Genomic DNA, 16,812 nt, shown 5'->3' on the forward strand with positions numbered 1-16,812 from the left:
TTATAGAGATAGATCAAGACGCCTAATAGGGCTATCACAGAGTACATATCTGGACAAGATTCTAAAGAAGTTTAGAATGGACGAAAGTAAGAAAGGGTTCTTACCTATGTTACTGTGCAAGGTCTTGAGTAAGACTCAAGGACCGGCTACGACGAAAGAAAGAGAAAGGATGAGTAATATCCCCTATGCCTCGGCAATGGGATCTATCATGTATGCCATGCTATGTACTAGACCGGATATAGCACATGTTGTTAGTTTGACTAGCAGATATCAAAGTGATCCAGGAATGGAACACTGGACAGCGGTCAAGAATATCCTGAAGTACTTGAAAAGAACTAAGGATATGTTTCTTTGTTATGGAGGTGACCAAGAGCTCGTTGTAGGTGGTTACACCGATGCAAGTTGGAACACTGATCCTGATGACTCTAAGTCACAGTCTGGGTACGTGTTTATATTGAATGGTGCTGCGATGGCTGGGCAAGCTCGAAGCCGTGCACGGTGGCGAAGTCTTCAACAGAATCAGAGTACATAGCGGCTTCAGAGGCTTCATCAGAAGCGGTATGGATGAAGAGGTTCATTGTAGAGCTCGGTGTGGTTCCTAGTGCATTGGACCCATTAATCATTTACTGTGATAACATGGGTGCCATCGCCAATGCACAAGAGCCAAGGTCACACAAGAGGCTGAAGCATATCAAGCTGCGTTACCACTCGATTCGCGAATACATCGAAGATGGAGAAGTAAAGATTTGCAAAGTACACACTGGTCTGAATGTAGCAGATCCGTTGACTAAAGCTCTCCCTAGGGCAAAGCATGACCAACACCAGAATGCCATGGGTGTTAGGTATATTACAATGTAATCTAGATTATTGACTCTAGTGCAAGTGGGAGACTGAAGGAGATATGCCCTAGAGGCAATAATAAAGTGGTTATTATTTATATCTTCATGTTTATGATAAATGTTTATATGTCATGCTATAATTGTATTAACCAAAACATTAGTACATGTGTGATATGTAGACAAACAAAGAAGTCCCTAGTATGCCTCTTAACTAGCTTGTTGATTAATGGATGATTAGTTTCATAATCATGAACATTGGATGTTATTAATAACAAGGTTATATCATTGTATGAATGATGTAATGGACACACCCAATTAAGCGTAGCATAAGATCTCGTCATTAAGTTATTTGCTATAAGCTTTCGATACATAGTTACCTAGTCCTTATGACCATGAGATTCACGTAAATCACTTATACCGGAAAGGTACTTTGATTAAACCAAACACCACTGCGTAAATGGGTGGTTATAAAGGTGGGATTAAGTATCCGGAAAGTATGAGTTGAGGCATATGGATCAACAGTGGGATTTGTCCATCCCGATGACGGATAGATATACTCTGGGCCCTCTCGGTGGAATGTCGTCTAATGTCTTGCAAGCATATGAATGAGTTCATAAGAGACCACATACCACGGTACGAGTAAAGAGTACTTGTCAGGAGACGAGGTTGAACAAGGTATAGAGTGATACCGAAGATCAAACCTCGGACAAGTAAAATATCGCGTGACAAAGGGAATTGGTATTGTATGTGAATGGTTCATTCGATCACTAAAGTCATCGTTGAATATGTGGGAGCCATTATGGATCTCCAGATCCCGCTATTGGTTATTGGTCGGAGTGAGTACTCAACCATGTCCGCATAGTTCACGAACCGTAGGGTGACACACTTAAAGTTGGATGTTGAAATGGTAGAACTTGAATATGGAATGGAGTTCGAATATTTGTTCGGAGTCCCGGATGAGATCCCGGACATCACGAGGAGTTCCAGAATGGTCCGGAGAATAAGATTCATATATAGGATGTCATTTTATGTGAATTAAAATGATGCGAAAGGTTCTATGGAAGGTTCTAGAAGGTTCTAGAAAAGTCCGGAAGAAACCACCAAGGAAGGTGGAGTCCCGGTGGGACTCCACCTCCATGGCCGGCCAACCCTAGTGGGGGAGGAGTCCCAAGTGGACTCCCCCTATGGGGGCCGGCCACCCCCCCATATGGAAGGGGGAATCCCACCCCAAGTGGGATTCCCACCCTAGGTAGGTTTCCTTTTCAGATGGAAGGTTTTGGTTTCGGGTCTTATTCGAAGACTTGGAGTCCAACACTTGGGGTTCCACCTATATAATGAGGGGCCAAGGGAGGGGGCCGGCCACCCCAAGACCACAAGCTGGCCGCCCCATTGAAGTGGCCGGCCACCCCCTCCCAAACCCTAGCCGCCCCCCCTCTCCTCCATATCTCCCGCGTAGCTTTAGCGAAGCTCCGCCGGAGTTCTCCACCGCCACCGACACCACGCCGTCGTGCTGTCGGATTCAAGAGGAGCTACTACTTCCGCTGCCCGCTGGAACGGGAGGTGGACGTCGTCTTCATCAACAACCGAACGTGTGACCGAGTACGGAGGTGCTGCCCGTTCGTGGCGCCGGAAGCGATCGTGATCAAGATCTTCTACGCGCTTTTGCAAGCGGCAAGTGAACGTCTACCACAGCAACAAGAGCCTCATCTTGTAGGCTTTGGAATCTCTTCAAGGGTGAGACTCGATACCCCCTCGTTGCTACCATCTTCTAGATTGCATCTTGGCTTGGATTGCGTGTTCGCGGTAGGAAAATTTTTGTTTTCTATGCAACGTTATCCTACAGTAACTTCAATGGCGAACACTCGAAGTGTTCATCATATCAATCATATGATTCATGCTCTACCTTTCGGTATCACGTGTTCCGAGACCATGTCTGTACATGCTAGTCTCGTCAAGGCAACCTTAGTATCCGCATGTGCAAAACTGGCTTGCACCCGTTGTATGCACTTGTTGAATCTATCATACCTGATCATCACGAGATGCTTCGAAACGACAAGTCTTGGTAACGGTGCTACTAAGGATGAACACTTTATTATCTTGATTTTTTAGTGAGAGGGATCATCTTATAATGCTACCGTCGCGATCTAAGCAAAATAAGATGCATAAAAAGGATTAACATCACATGCAATTTATATGTGATATGATATGGCCCCTTTGTCTTTGCGCCTTTGATCTTCATCTCCAAAGCACGGACATGATCTCCATCATCAACGGGCATGATCTCCATCATCGTCGGCGTAGCTTCAAGGTCAATGGCGTCGTCTTCATGATTGTTCTCACATGTAGCAACTATTACAACTTCTTTGAAATACTACTCAACATGAAATTTAAAAACAACCATAAGGCTCCTGCCGGTTTCCATAATACAATAATGATCATCTCATACATATTCATCATCACATTATGGCCATATCACATCACCAAACCCTGCAAAAACAAGTTAGACGTCTCTAATTTGGTTTGCATATTTTACGTGGTTTAGGGTTTTCGAGTGAGATCTAATCTACCTACGAACATGAACCACAACGGTGATACTAGTGTTGTCAATAGAAGAGTAAATTGAATCTTCACTATAGTAGGAGAGACAGACACCCGCAAAGCCACTTATGCAATACAAGTTGCATGTCGAGCGTGGAGCAAATCTCATGAACGCGGTCATGTAAAGTTAGCCCGAGCTGCTTCATCCCACTATTCCACAAAGATGCAAAAGACTCAAACTAAAGACAACAAAGCATCAACGCCCACAAAACAATTGTGTTCTACTCGTGCAACCATCTATGCATAGACACGGCTCTGATACCACTGTAGGGATTCGTAGCATAGAAAACAAAAAATTTCCTACCGCGAGAACGCAATCCAAGCCAAGATGCAATCTAGAAGACGGTAGCAATGAGGGGATGAACGAGACTAACCCTTGAAGATTTCCAAAGCCTACGAGATTAGATCTCGTTGTTGCTGAAGATGATCACTTGCCGCTTTCAAAAGCGCGTAGAAGATCTTGACGGTGCCACAATCGGGCAGCACCTCCGTACTCGGTCACACGTTCGGTGTTGATGAAGACGACGTCCTTCTCCCCGTTGCAGCGGGCAGCGGAAGTAGTAGATCCTCCTTGAATCCCGGCAGCACGACGGTGTGGTGGCGGTGTTGATGGAGATCTCTGGCGGAGCTCCGCTAAGCGTATGCAGGAGAGGTGGGGGAAGAGGGGCGGCTAGGGTTTGGGGAGAGGGGGTGGCCGGCCACTTAGGGGTGCGGCCAAGCTATGGCTTTGGGGTGGCCGGCCCCCACTCCTTGCTCCTCATTATATAGGTTGAACCCCCAAGTGTTGGACTACAAGTCTTCAAATAAGACCCAAACCCAAAACCTTCCATGTGTAGGGAAACCTACCCAAGGTGGGATTCCCACCTTTCCATGATGGGGGTGGCCGGCCACCTTTGGTGGAGTCCACCTGGGACTCCACCCCTTAGGGTTGGCCGGCCATGCTAGGTGGAGTCCCTCCGGGACTCCGCCTTCCATAGTGATTTCTTCCGTACTTTTCTAGAACCTTCTAGAACCTTCCATAAATGCACCGGATCATTTTCAAACTTATAAAATGACTTCCTATATATGAATCTTATTCTCCGGACCATTCCGGAACTCCTCGTGATGTCCTGGATCCTATCCGAGACTCCGAACAAAACTTCGAACTCCATTCCATATTCAATATCTACTAATACGACATCAAACCTTAAGTGTGTCACCCTACGATTCGCGAACTATGTAGATATGGTTGAGACCTCTCTCCGACCAATAACCAATAGCGGGATCTGGAGATCCATAATGGATCCCACATATTCAACGATGACTTAGTGATCGAATGAACCATTCACATACGATACCGATTCCTTTTGTCACGCGATATTTTACTTGTCCGAGGTTTGATCATCGGTATCTCTATACCTTGTTCAACCTCGTCTCCTGACAAATACTCTTTACTCGTACCGTGGTATGTGGTCTCTTATGAACCATTCATATGCTTGCAAGCTATTTAGATGATATTCCACCGAGAGGGCCCAGAGTATATCTATCCGTCATCGGGATGGACAAATCCCACTGTTGATCCATATGCCTCAACTCATACTTTCCGGATACTTAATCCCACCTTTATAACCACCCATCTACGCAGTGGCGTTTGATGTAATCAAAGTACCTTTCCGGTATAAGTGATTTATATGATCTCATGGTCGAAAGGACTAGGTAACTATGTATCGAAAGCTTATAGCAAATAACTTAATGACGTGATCTTATGCTACGCTTAATTGGGTGTGTCCATTACATCATTCACACAATGACATAACCTTGTTATTAATAACATCCAATGTTCATGATCATGAAACTATGATCATCTATTAATCAACAAGCTAGTTATACAAGAGGCTTACTAGGGACTCATTGTTGTTTACATATCACACATGTATCAATGTTTCGGTTAATACAATTATAGCATGGTATATAAACATTTATCATAAACACAAAGATATATAATAACCACTTTTATTATTGCCTCTTGGGCATATCTCCAACAGATACCTCTCAAAACAAAGGTCTTTGCATGGTATCTTCGTCGAGGTGTGATTTTTACTATTGATAACCTTGTAAAGCGCAACTGGCAAGGTTGTACGAAATGTGTGTTCTGTCACGAGGAAGAGACAATAAAACACATTTTCTTCAACTGTCGAGTTGCTAGATCTATATGGTCAATCACTCAGATAGGTTCTACCTTATACCCTCCCCGTAGCATTGCAAACATTTTTGGCAATTGCCTTAATGGGGTTGATTCTAGGTACAAAACGATTATCAGAGTGGGAGCGATTGCAGTTGTATGGTCGCTTTGGCTATATAGGAATGACAAGGTTTTTAATGACAAAAATTCTTCTCTTATGCAGGTCATCTACCGGTGTACGGCTTTGCTCCGTTCATGGTCGTCACTTCAGCGTTTGGAGGATCGCGACCTCTTTATGAAGGTGTCTACACGATTGGAGAACACGGACACGGAGTTTATTTCCCAACATGGGTGGCTGCATAATCGGAGAATTGAAGCCAACGGAGTGTCATAGTAGTTGGCTTTTATCTTTTTGGTATCGCATATCGATGGATCCTAGACTTCTGAACGGTTGTGTGTCTCGTAATGCTTAAAACTTTTTGAGTAATAGAGCGCCCCTTATCGAAAAAATCTAACAAGTGGTACCAAAAACATAAAAAAAAAAACCACTAACAAAACATGGAGAATACGTTCCTTCGTCGGCCCCTGATGGCAGCCCGGCCCAGCCAAGACCTATACTGAAATGGGCTAATCCGCATTCAGGAGACAGGTTTATAAAGCAAAGCATGCTGCCTGTTTGTCTCCGACCAGGACGCTGCCGTCGGCAGGCAGCCGCGGGCCAGCAGCAAGCATCGGTCTCACGCGCTGGCATCAAGCTCAATTACCTATTACTTCCTGGCAAGGATTATGCAAATCTGGGTCACTATGTTCCCAAGTCTTAATCGATTCGCTGCTGAAGATGTTGTTGACCGTGGCTAAACTTGCAATGCCAATTGCCAAGCCAGCTAGAAATAGATAAATTGTTCGATTTTCATAAATTGTTCAGCTGCTATAGAAAGCTGCAATACAAAGATGGTCATTGGCTGATAGCGCCGATCGGTTATTCTGGTCGCCCGAAGCCGTGGTCTGTGTGTTTGTACACTAACATCAACACGTCTGTCCGCTGTCGCTACTGCTCAAGTGTCAGTTCAGTTTCTTCAGTTACAATAAAGTGCAGTGGTCTGTGTGTTTGTATACAAACACGTCTGTCAGTAGCTAAGTTTAAGTTAACGTTTGTTTAGACTTAAACCACGTCTGATCCTCGTGGGATGGCACGAGTTGTGGAGGGCGTGGCGAGTTTGTAGGGGAGATGGACATGGCGATGGTGGGATGGCACTGTCAGTAAGCCAGTCTTTGATCCCAGTTTTCAGCGTTTTCAGTTGTAACCGAGCCTCAAATAAAAGGAGAAAAAACAGAGAAGTGGTTAATTGTACACCACGCAAAATACTCTGTCTCTCTCTGGTTGCCTTGTTCGTGTTCCTGTGAGTTCATCTCTGCCATTGTTGGCAACAATATACCAGCTTCTTCTTCCAGAATAGATCATAGAGACAGTATCGAACGTACACAGCGCCACAGATACGTGAGCGGGCCAGAATACATAGGTAGAACAAGACGACGGCTTGCACGAGATGTCACACTGTTGGCACCGGATGTCACAAGAGACGTCGGCAGCGTCTCGTCGAATTGGACGAAGGACCTGTAGGCGGCGTTGGGCTGCCAGAAGGCGGGGATGACCTGGTCGGCGACGAGCGACCTGCCGGACTCGTCGGTGACACGCAGCGAGAACGGGCCCTGCAGCGGGCGGAGCCTGTCGAGGCGCCAGATGGAGCCCCAGGACTCCTTCATCGGCGTCCAGAACCCCGTGGGCACCCTGTCCGGCAGCCGCGACTCCATGATGTCCACCTGCACGGCGTCGCCGTCGCCGTCCTCGTACTCCACCAGGATGGCCAGGTAGTTGGGGTTGGAGCCGTGCTGCACGCGGAACGTCACCGTGAGCCCCGGGTACTGGCAGGGCACCCTGGGATGAAGAAGAACGTTTTCCAGTGTCAGTTTCAGGAGCAACCATGAATGAACAGCAAGAGCAGCATGCTAACAAATCTGCTTTTTGGTGTTTTCTGCTTTCTGATAATAAAAGATCTGCCACTAGAATATTTTTATAACCGTAAAGGTAGGATGTGCAATTGACAATTAGCGAGATGAAACATGAAAGTGCAGGCAAAGAACAAAGCTGATTTTATAAGTTTGCTTTTGTACAGAAGCGGCCGTCGCAAGGAAAGTAGCCAATGGTGGCGAAGGAAAGCCGGATGCCATGGATGGAGGACGGATGCCATGTAAGGTTAAAGTTAAGCATGCTAACATTAAGTAGTAAGATAAGATGATGACCTCTTGAACTGCATGTCGATGATGCCGGCGTGTCGGAGCTCGTCGTTGCGGCCGTACTTGGCCATGCGGCCGAAGGCGGTGCCGCTGAGGTCGAAGTGGTAGCGCGAGACCGGGTAGTAGTTCATGTCCGTGATGATCACCGTCTCCGGCACGCCGGAGCAGGCACGGTGGGCCAGGCACCTAATCTGCATCGCACGCAAGAATCCAAGATCCATGGAATCAAATTATTCTCCATCACAGGCTGTCTCTAGGGGAAAGAAATCGCACGAGACGACAGCGTCGGCACATTATACTGTCAGTGTGAAACGAGAGTGCATATGCCGGCCGCCGACAGTAGGTAGCTAACCTGGTAGCATGCGCCGCACCCCTTGCCGTCCTTGAAGATGGGCTGGTTGCCGCACGACGTCATGGAGGAGAAGGGGTACTGGTTCACGTTCTTGAACCCGCAAGCACCACCTGCATCCGGTGATTTGGTGTCGACATACAGGGACCATAATCAGCATTCAGCAATGCAATTCACACAGAACAACTGATAGACAAAGCAGTGGCAGTACCGTTGTCATACGGCCCGGCGCCGTTTGGAGCGCCGTACCAGGTGGCCCTGGCAGCGATCCAGCTGCCGTCGTCTGCATTGGTGCCGCCGGAGCTGGAATTGGAGGCGGGGACAATGGTGGCCGGGACATTGGTTGCGGGGACATTGGTTGCAGGGACATTGGTGGTGGGCGCAGGTGGAGGTGGGTAACAGAACAGATCAGGCAGAAAGCCGCAGCCGCAACATCCATGGGCCGCGAGCAGGCAGAACAGAGCGACCACGACGGCAGAGGAGATGACTGCTGCCATCGGACGGCCGCTTGTCTGCTGTGGCGAATGCCGTACTCCGGTGGTTAATGCCGTCGGCGAAATGCCAATTTGTAGGCCCGCGCAGTAAAGGGATCCAACTGAAGCGCCGTCGTCTGCTTGTGGAAGGAAGGAATGTAGTAGAAGTGGACCAAGAGCGGTGATTCTTCGCCTACCCTGCTGACGGAGATTTCACACGCGAGGGCGAGCGGAAGCTGTGACACGGACGCCGTCGTCGGAGCTATGCCACTCCCCGATCTCCAACTCCGGCCGCCTCGCCGGTGCATCAGATCCGGACACCAGCTTCGCCTAAGCGGAGACAGAGAGCACGGGCTTCTGAAGCTACACGGCGGTGTAGGAGGGCGTTGAGGTTACCGAATATGGCCTCTCCCATCTCCACCGCAACCTCTTCGCTGCAGAAGAGCAAGAAAGATTGAAGATGATTGCTACCTAGGTACACAGTCTATCAAATCCTTCAGGTAAGCGAACAGATCACTGTAAAAGAAACGATAAGACTCACATTCTTCACCAGTCTGAGCAGTGTAGCGCAGGGAAGCAGATATGCCGCTCCGGCGAGAACAAACCGGCGGTCACGGAGCTGTAGGCAAATGCGAAGGGTCCGCCGAAGGAGATGCCACCGGGGGACCGGCAGGAGCTGTGGCACAACGCCGCTGCCGTAGACGGAGACCCTAATGGGCAGGGTCCCGGCGGCGGCGGCGGCGGCGGGGGCGGGGAAGAACGCTGGAGAAATGGCAGAGGCGACTGTGGGTGTGATTGCGCGAGGATTTTGGGAGGGGAGTGGGACTGAGGGATATAGAGATTTTTTTTCTTGAGGATGGTGGGAACTGGGAAATAGAGACGAGGACGTTCGAAGCACTAGTGGGCTTTAAAGCCTTTTATGATGCCCCAAACAAGTTTTATTACTAGTATTAATTCCTGACCCAATACTTTGGTGGCCTGATAAGCCCATCAAATAGTCACAAGCCCCATTTCTTAGACTGCTCATAGTGGGAGTAACATACTCCCTCCGTTCTGAAATAGTTTACATTCTAGCCCCAAAGTTTGTTCTGAAATACTCTACATTCTAACTTTTAGTCAACAACAACACTGAAAACGAGGTGATTTTACTCTCTTTATTGGATGTTGTTATTTTCAATGTAGCTTGGATTGGTTGTTCAAATATCTAAGTAGTACTAATAAATGCACTACTAATTTGTCTCATTTTTTTCTAGAATGTAGATTAAATCAGAACGGAGGGAGTAGGTAGTAACATCACACACCCCAAGACATTTTGGTGACATGGCATGACAATAAATGAAGAAAGAGAGTGGGGTGGTAACTAGCTATGTTACCATAACATCACACTTCTCAAGACAAAATAAGTCTACAATCTAATAAATATAACATGCATGATACCACATATATGTAACTAACCACTATGAATGTAGCAACATAGGATAGTAACATGCACCATGTTACTACTATATGTTACTCCCCACTATGACTAGTCTTGGCAAAATTTGAGCACTACACTTATAATGTGTCCGTTGGCAAAGGTTAGAAAAATATCAATTGTTCTAAAAAAAAGAGTTCAGTTTTGCTTGTCTTGCGTGGAGCAAGCTTGAGAAGTATCACGATTTTTTTATAATTTTGTTTCCCAAAACAGATGGGATGTTCAAAACGACATAACTCTTGAATCGTTTGTCTGAATTATAAATTATTTTCATCATTGGGTTTGCTTGATTGGTTCCGGCGATATTTTGACATAAGACGTACTTCACACACTAGTGCATGTGTACTTCATGTGCTGTACGTATGTCCCGAGTTATTATCTCTTTGCTTCTTTTTGTATGAGTGTGTTTTTCTCATTTGGTAATATTAGTGTATAGTTCATACGATGGTTGGGTTATAGCAAGTGCACTTCTTATGGGACTAAAATTATAAAATGAAATATCTTACAGAGTAAAACCATTTGTCTGAATTAGGAACAATTTTCATCTTGCGCTTATCGCGTCGTAATCTTTGATAACAGGTACATATTCATATGTTTCGACATGATTTTTATGATGCAAATTAATATTCTCGGATTTTATGATAACAGGTACATATTCATATGTCTACTTTCCACGGAACTATGCACATACTTCTAATATTAGTGTCTAATTCGCATGGTGAGTCTATCGATGTCCTTTTGTGTGTGCTTTTCATGTTTTGTGTGTACTTTGCATGCTTGAGTGTGTGTGTTTTATGCATACTGCTCATGTATGATTGTGTATTTCTTGTGTTTGTGTGTGCTTTCTGGTTGGGTGTGTACTTCTCGTAATTGTGTGTGTATTTTCTCGTGTTTGTATCGATAATTCACATGTTGATGTGTGGGTGTACAGTGTACTTCTTAATTTAGTGTGTAAGGTGTGTACCTTATGTTGCTCTTTCTGTGTATCTTTGTGTATCCCTTGTATATGTGTAATTTTCACAATTGGTGTGTACGCCTCTCCTTCCTTCTTGCACGTGTTGCAATGGTAATGTCTTGGAAGTACCAGCCATGATACCTGGATGTACTGGACTATTCAGAAGACCAAAAATTGTATCACCTCACAGGTATCGGGAAGGGGCGTTAGGAGGTTCTGAATAAATAAAAGGAAGTGACTACCCAAGGCATATGAGTGATGCTTGGTAGCACCGTGAAATTTCTTCTTGGAAGTTTCGAAAAAAAACTCTTAAAACGATATGAACATAAACTTATATGTCCTGGCTCAAAGGTTCCAAAGAACATTTACTAAAAATATCTACAATCATCTAGTGACTCCTTCGTAGGTGAAAAACTTAGACCCAATGGTTCTCATAAATCTTCGGTTGAATGTTAAGAAAAAAAGAGGAGTATAATTATTTTTCTCTCTTGGTCATTGACGTCTACGCACGCTTCTATTCATGTAGACAGTGTTGGGCCTCCAAGAGCAGAGGTTTGTAGAACAGCAGCAAGTTTCCCTTAAGTGGATCACCCAAGGTTTATCGAACTCAGAGAGGTAGAGGTCAAAGATATTCCTCTCAAGCAACCCTGCAATTAAGATACAAGAAGTCTATTGTGTCCCCAACACACCTAATACACTTGTCAGCTGTATAGGTGCACTAGTTCGGCGAAGAGATATTAAAACGCAGGTGGTATAGATGGTGGTAAACGGTAATTGCGATCTGAAGTAAATATTGCAGGAAGTAAAGATGCAGTAAAACAGTAAATAAGCGATGTTTGCAGTATTTGGAAGCAAGGCATAGGGATCCTACTTTCACTAGTGGACACTCTCAACATTGCAATCATAATTAAATATAAATATAAGCATTTCATCATACTACTCTCTTATTGGATAAAGAACTCAAATTCATTGGGCAAGTGTGCAAAAGCACACCTCAAAGGCGTATTTCCAAGTACTAATAAACACCCCACACTGTCACCGTGAGCATTCATAGGAGGTACTAACACACCACAATTCATAAGGGAGTTACACACGACGCACACACTGTCACCATTACACCGAGGTCATAGTAACTCCAAAGTTCACATAATAAAACACTTGAATAGCATATGACATCTAGATTGCAAAGCCTATGATCACATAGATGAACAAATAAGTGCTACTCTCAAACACTCTCTTGTTGGATAACAAACACCATTCATTGTGTAGGGCTACAAGAGCACACCTCAAGCCGGAGTAAACAAGCTCCACAACATCCAGAGTTCATATTAAAGTAACCTCTAGAGTGCATAATAGACAAGAGTAACATCGATCTACATATTCATAAAGATCACACCATGGGAGAGAGAGATGAACCACATAGCTACCGGTAGAGCCCTCAGCATCGGGGGAGAACTACTCCCTCCTCATCATGGGAGACAGCAACGGCGATGAAGATGGCGGTGGTGTCGATGGAGATGACTCCCGGGGCAATTCCCCGTCCCGGCGACGTGCCGGAACAGAGACTTCTGTCCCCCGAAACTTGTCTTCGCGATGGCGGAAGCTACGGAACTCTTCGTAGAATATCATCTGGTGTTCTAGGGTTTTCACATCTGGGAGCATATATAGGCGAAGGGGCGATGTCGGTGGAGTCCCGAGGTGGGGTCCCCACCTGGCGGCGCGGCCAAGGGGTGGCTCCCGCCCCCCTAGGGTGTGGGCTCCTCGCGGCCCCCCTTCGTCTCTCCTTCGGACTCCGTGAAGCCCCTAGAAAAATAGGAACGTGGCCTTTTGTTTCGTCCAATTCCGAGAATATTTCCTGTGTAGGATTTCTGAAACCAAAAACAGCAGAAAACAGGAACTGGCGCTTCAGCATCTTGTTAATAGGTTAGTGCCAGAAAATGCATCAAAATGATATAAAGTATGAACAAATCATGTAAGTATTGTCATATAACTAGCATGGAACATAAGAAATTATAGATACGTTTGAGACGTATCAAGCATCCCCAAGCTTAGTTCCTACTCGCCCTCGAGTAGGTAAACGATAACAAGGATAATTTCTTAAGTGACATGCTACCAACATGATCTTGATCAATACTATTGTAAAGCATATGAGATGAATGAAGTGATTCAAAGCAATGGTAAAGATAATGATTAAACAACTGAATCATATAGCAAAGACTTTTCATGAATAGTACTTTCAAGACAAGCATCAACAAGTCTTGCATAAGAGTTAACTCATAAAGCAATAGATTCTTAATAGAAGGTTTTGAAGCAACACAAAGGATGATTAAGTTTCAGCAATTGCTTTCAACTTGTAACATGTATATCTCATGGATAGTTGTCAACATAAAGCAATATAACAAGTGCAATAAGTAAACATGTAAGAATCAATGCACACAGTTGACACAAGTGTTTGCTTCTAAGATAGAAAGAAGTAGGTAAACTGACTCAACATAAAGTAAAAGAAAGGCCCTTCGCAGAGGGAAGCAAGGATTACTCATGTGCTAGAGCTTTTTATTTTGAAAACATGGAAACAATTGTGTCAACGGTAGTAATAATTCATATGTGTTATGCATAAAACATCCTATAAGTTGCAAGCCGCATGCATCGAATACCAATAGTGCTCGCACCTTGTCCTAATTAGCTCGGATTTCCATGGATTATCATTGCATTACATATGTTTCAACCAAGTGTCACAAACGGGTACCTCTATGCCACCTGTACAAAGGTCCAAGGAGATAGATCGCATTTGATTTCTCAGTTTTGATAGATCTCAACTTAAGGACATCCATACCGGGACAACATAGAAAATAGATAAGGGACTCCTCTTTAATGCTTTAAGCATTCAACAACAGATAATATTCTCATAAGAGATTGAGGATTAATGTCCAAGCTGAAACTTCCACCATGATACATGGCTTTGGTTGGCGGCCCAATGTTCTTCTCTAACAATATGCATACTCAAACCATTTAATCATGATAAATCACCCTTACTTCAGACAAGACGAACATGCATAGCAACTCACATGATATTCAACAAAGGTGTAACAGTTGATGGTGTCCCCAGAAACATGGTTACCGCTCAATAAGCAACTTATAAGAAATAAGATACATAAGCGACATATTCAATACCACAATAGTTTTTAAGCTATTTTCCCATGAGCTATGTATTGCAAAGACAAGGAATGCAATTTTAAAGGTAGCACGCAAGCAATTTACTTTGGAATGGCAGAGAAATACCATGTAGTAGGTAGATATGGTGGACACAAATGGCATGGGTTTTGGCTCAAGGTTTTGGATGCACGAGAAGAATTCCCTCTCAGTACAAGGCTTTGGCTAGCAAGGTTGTTTGAAGCAAACACGAGTATGAACCGGTACAACAAAACTTACATAAGAACATATTGCAAGCATTATAAGACTCTACACTGTCTCCTTGTTGCTCAAACACGTTTACCAGAAAATATCTAGACTGTAGAGAGATCAATCATGCAATCCAAATTTCCACAAGCTCTACGGTAGTTCTCCACTAATAGGTTTAAACTACATGATGCAAAAGCTTAAACATGATCTACTTGAGAGCTCAAAACAATTGCCAAGTATCAAATTATTCAAGACAATATATCAATTACCACATGAAGCATTTTCTGTTTCCAACCAAATAGCAATAAATGCAGCGGCTTTCAACTTTTGCCATTGAACATTAAAAATAAAAGCGAAGAACACTAGTGTTCATATGAAAAAGCGGAGCGTGTCTCTCTCCCAAACAAGGTATGATCCAATTTATTCAGAGAATGAAAATAACAAAATGAAAATAAAAGCACACAGATGCTCCAAGTAAAGCACATAAGATGTGATGGAATAAAAATATAGTTTCACTAGAGGTGACCTGATAAGTTGTTGATGAAGAAGGGGATGCCTTGGGCATCCCCAAGCTTAGACGCTTGAGTCTTCTTGAAATATGCAGGGGTGAACCACGGGGGCATCCCCAAGATTAGACTTTTCACTCTTCTTGATCATATCATATCATCCTCCTCTCTTGACCCTTGAAAACTTCCTTCACACCAGACTCAAAACAATCTCATTAGAGGGTTAGTGCATAATCAAAAATTCACATGTTCAGCGAGGACACAATAATTCTTAACACTTCTGGACATTACCCAAAGCTACTGAAAGTTAATGGAACAAAGAAATCCACTCAACACAGTAAAAGAGGCAATGCGAAATAAAAGGCAGAATCTGTCAAAACAGAACAGTCCGTAAAGACGGATTTTTTAGAGGCACTTAACAGGCTCAGACGAAAAAGCTCAAATTTAATGAAAGTTGCGTACATATCTGAGGATTATGCATGAAATTTTTCAGCGTTTTACGAGTTTCCTACAGAGAGATCTACTCAAATTCGTGACAGGTAAAAATCTGTTTCTGCGCAGGAATCCAAATCTAGTATCAACTTTACTATCAAAGACTTTACTTGGCACAACAATATGATAAGGAGAGGTTGCTACAGTAGTAACAACTTCCAAGACACAACAAAACAGTAGCAAAATAAAAACATGGGTTATCTCCCAAGAAGTGCTTTTTTTATAGCCATTAAGATGGGCTCAGTAATTTTAATCATGCTCTCGCAAGAAATAAGAGTTGGAGCAAAAGAGAGCATAAAAAGAAAATAAGAAACAATTTTAAGTCTAACCCACTTCCTATGAAAAGGAATCTTGTAAGGGAACAAGTACTGAAAGCACAAAGCAACAAGCTAAAGGCAACACAAGCGCAACTTCAAGATTCTCAACATAAAGAGGGGAAACTTAATATTATTAAGATGCATATAACCATGTTTCCCTCTCTCATAATAACTTTCAGTAGCATCATGAACAAACTCAACAATATAACTATCACATGAAACATTCTTATCATGAGCTACATGCATAAAATTATTACTCTCCACATAAGCATAGTCACTACTATTAATTGTAGTGGGAGCAAATTCAATAAGATAGCTATCATTATTATTCTCATCACCATAATCATCATATATAGGAGGCATATTGTAATCATAATTAATTTTCTCCTCAATAGTAGGCGGACTGAAAATATGATAGTCATCATTGTAATCATCATATATAGGAGGTAAAGTATCATCAAAGTAAATTTTCTCCTCCATGCTTGGGGGACTAAAAATATCATGCTCCTCAAAACCAGCTTCCCCAAGCTTAGAATTTTCCATAGCATTAGCAACAATGGTGTTCAAAGCATTCATACTAATAACATTGCCATTAGCATGCATATAAAGTTCCATAGGTTTTTAAATTTTCTCTTCAAACACCTCATGTCCTAATTCAATATAAAGTTCATAAAGATCTCTAATTTTGTTGTTGTTTTCCATTAAGCCTAACTAGTGAAAATAAAAAAAAGAAACAAAAAGATATAATTGCAGGATCTAAAGGAGATACCTTCGAGCACTCACACACCAGCAACAACGCTAGTAAATAGCTTAGTAGTCGGAGAATGTGAATACCTTTTACCTTACCTCCCCGGCAACGGCGCCAGAAAATAGCTTGATGTCTACGCACGCTTCTATTCCTGTAGACAGTGTTGGGCCTCCAAGAGCAGAGGTTTGTAGAACAGCAGCAAGTTT

At 43.7% G+C, this 16,812-nt stretch overlaps 1 protein-coding gene across 1 annotated transcript; it reads right to left on the reverse strand.

Annotated features, from left to right (window-relative positions):
• Window positions 1-6,944: 6,944 nt before the first annotated feature.
• On the reverse strand, window positions 6,945-9,582 carry LOC127333322 (expansin-B3). The gene is made up of 5 exons (XM_051359709.2): window positions 9,257-9,582; window positions 8,454-9,149; window positions 8,246-8,355; window positions 7,900-8,084; window positions 6,945-7,534 (listed from the first exon to the last, which is right to left on the reverse strand). The coding sequence occupies exons 2-5, from the start codon at window positions 8,737-8,739 to the stop codon at window positions 7,057-7,059; spliced, it is 1,059 nt and encodes a 352-aa protein (XP_051215669.1). The 5' UTR covers window positions 8,740-9,149; window positions 9,257-9,582; the 3' UTR covers window positions 6,945-7,056.
• Window positions 9,583-16,812: the final 7,230 nt, after the last annotated feature.

Source organism: Lolium perenne, chromosome 2 (genome assembly GCF_019359855.2).
Source record: "Lolium perenne isolate Kyuss_39 chromosome 2, Kyuss_2.0, whole genome shotgun sequence".
Taxonomy (NCBI): domain Eukaryota; kingdom Viridiplantae; phylum Streptophyta; class Magnoliopsida; order Poales; family Poaceae; genus Lolium; species Lolium perenne.

What these genes read in the sequence shown, in the direction of transcription:
- LOC127333322 (XM_051359709.2), bottom strand. Translation starts at nt 8,739, where the DNA reads ATGGCAGCAGTCATCTCCTCTGCCGTCGTGGTCGCTCTGTTCTGCCTG. An exon ending in CGCCGGGCCGTATGACAACG is followed by an intron (nt 8,356 to 8,453) that starts GTACTGCCACTG and finishes CACCGGATGCAG; the next exon opens with GTGGTGCTTGCGGGTTCAAG. An exon ending in GGTGCGGCGCATGCTACCAG is followed by an intron (nt 8,085 to 8,245) that starts GTTAGCTACCTA and finishes CGTGCGATGCAG; the next exon opens with ATTAGGTGCCTGGCCCACCG.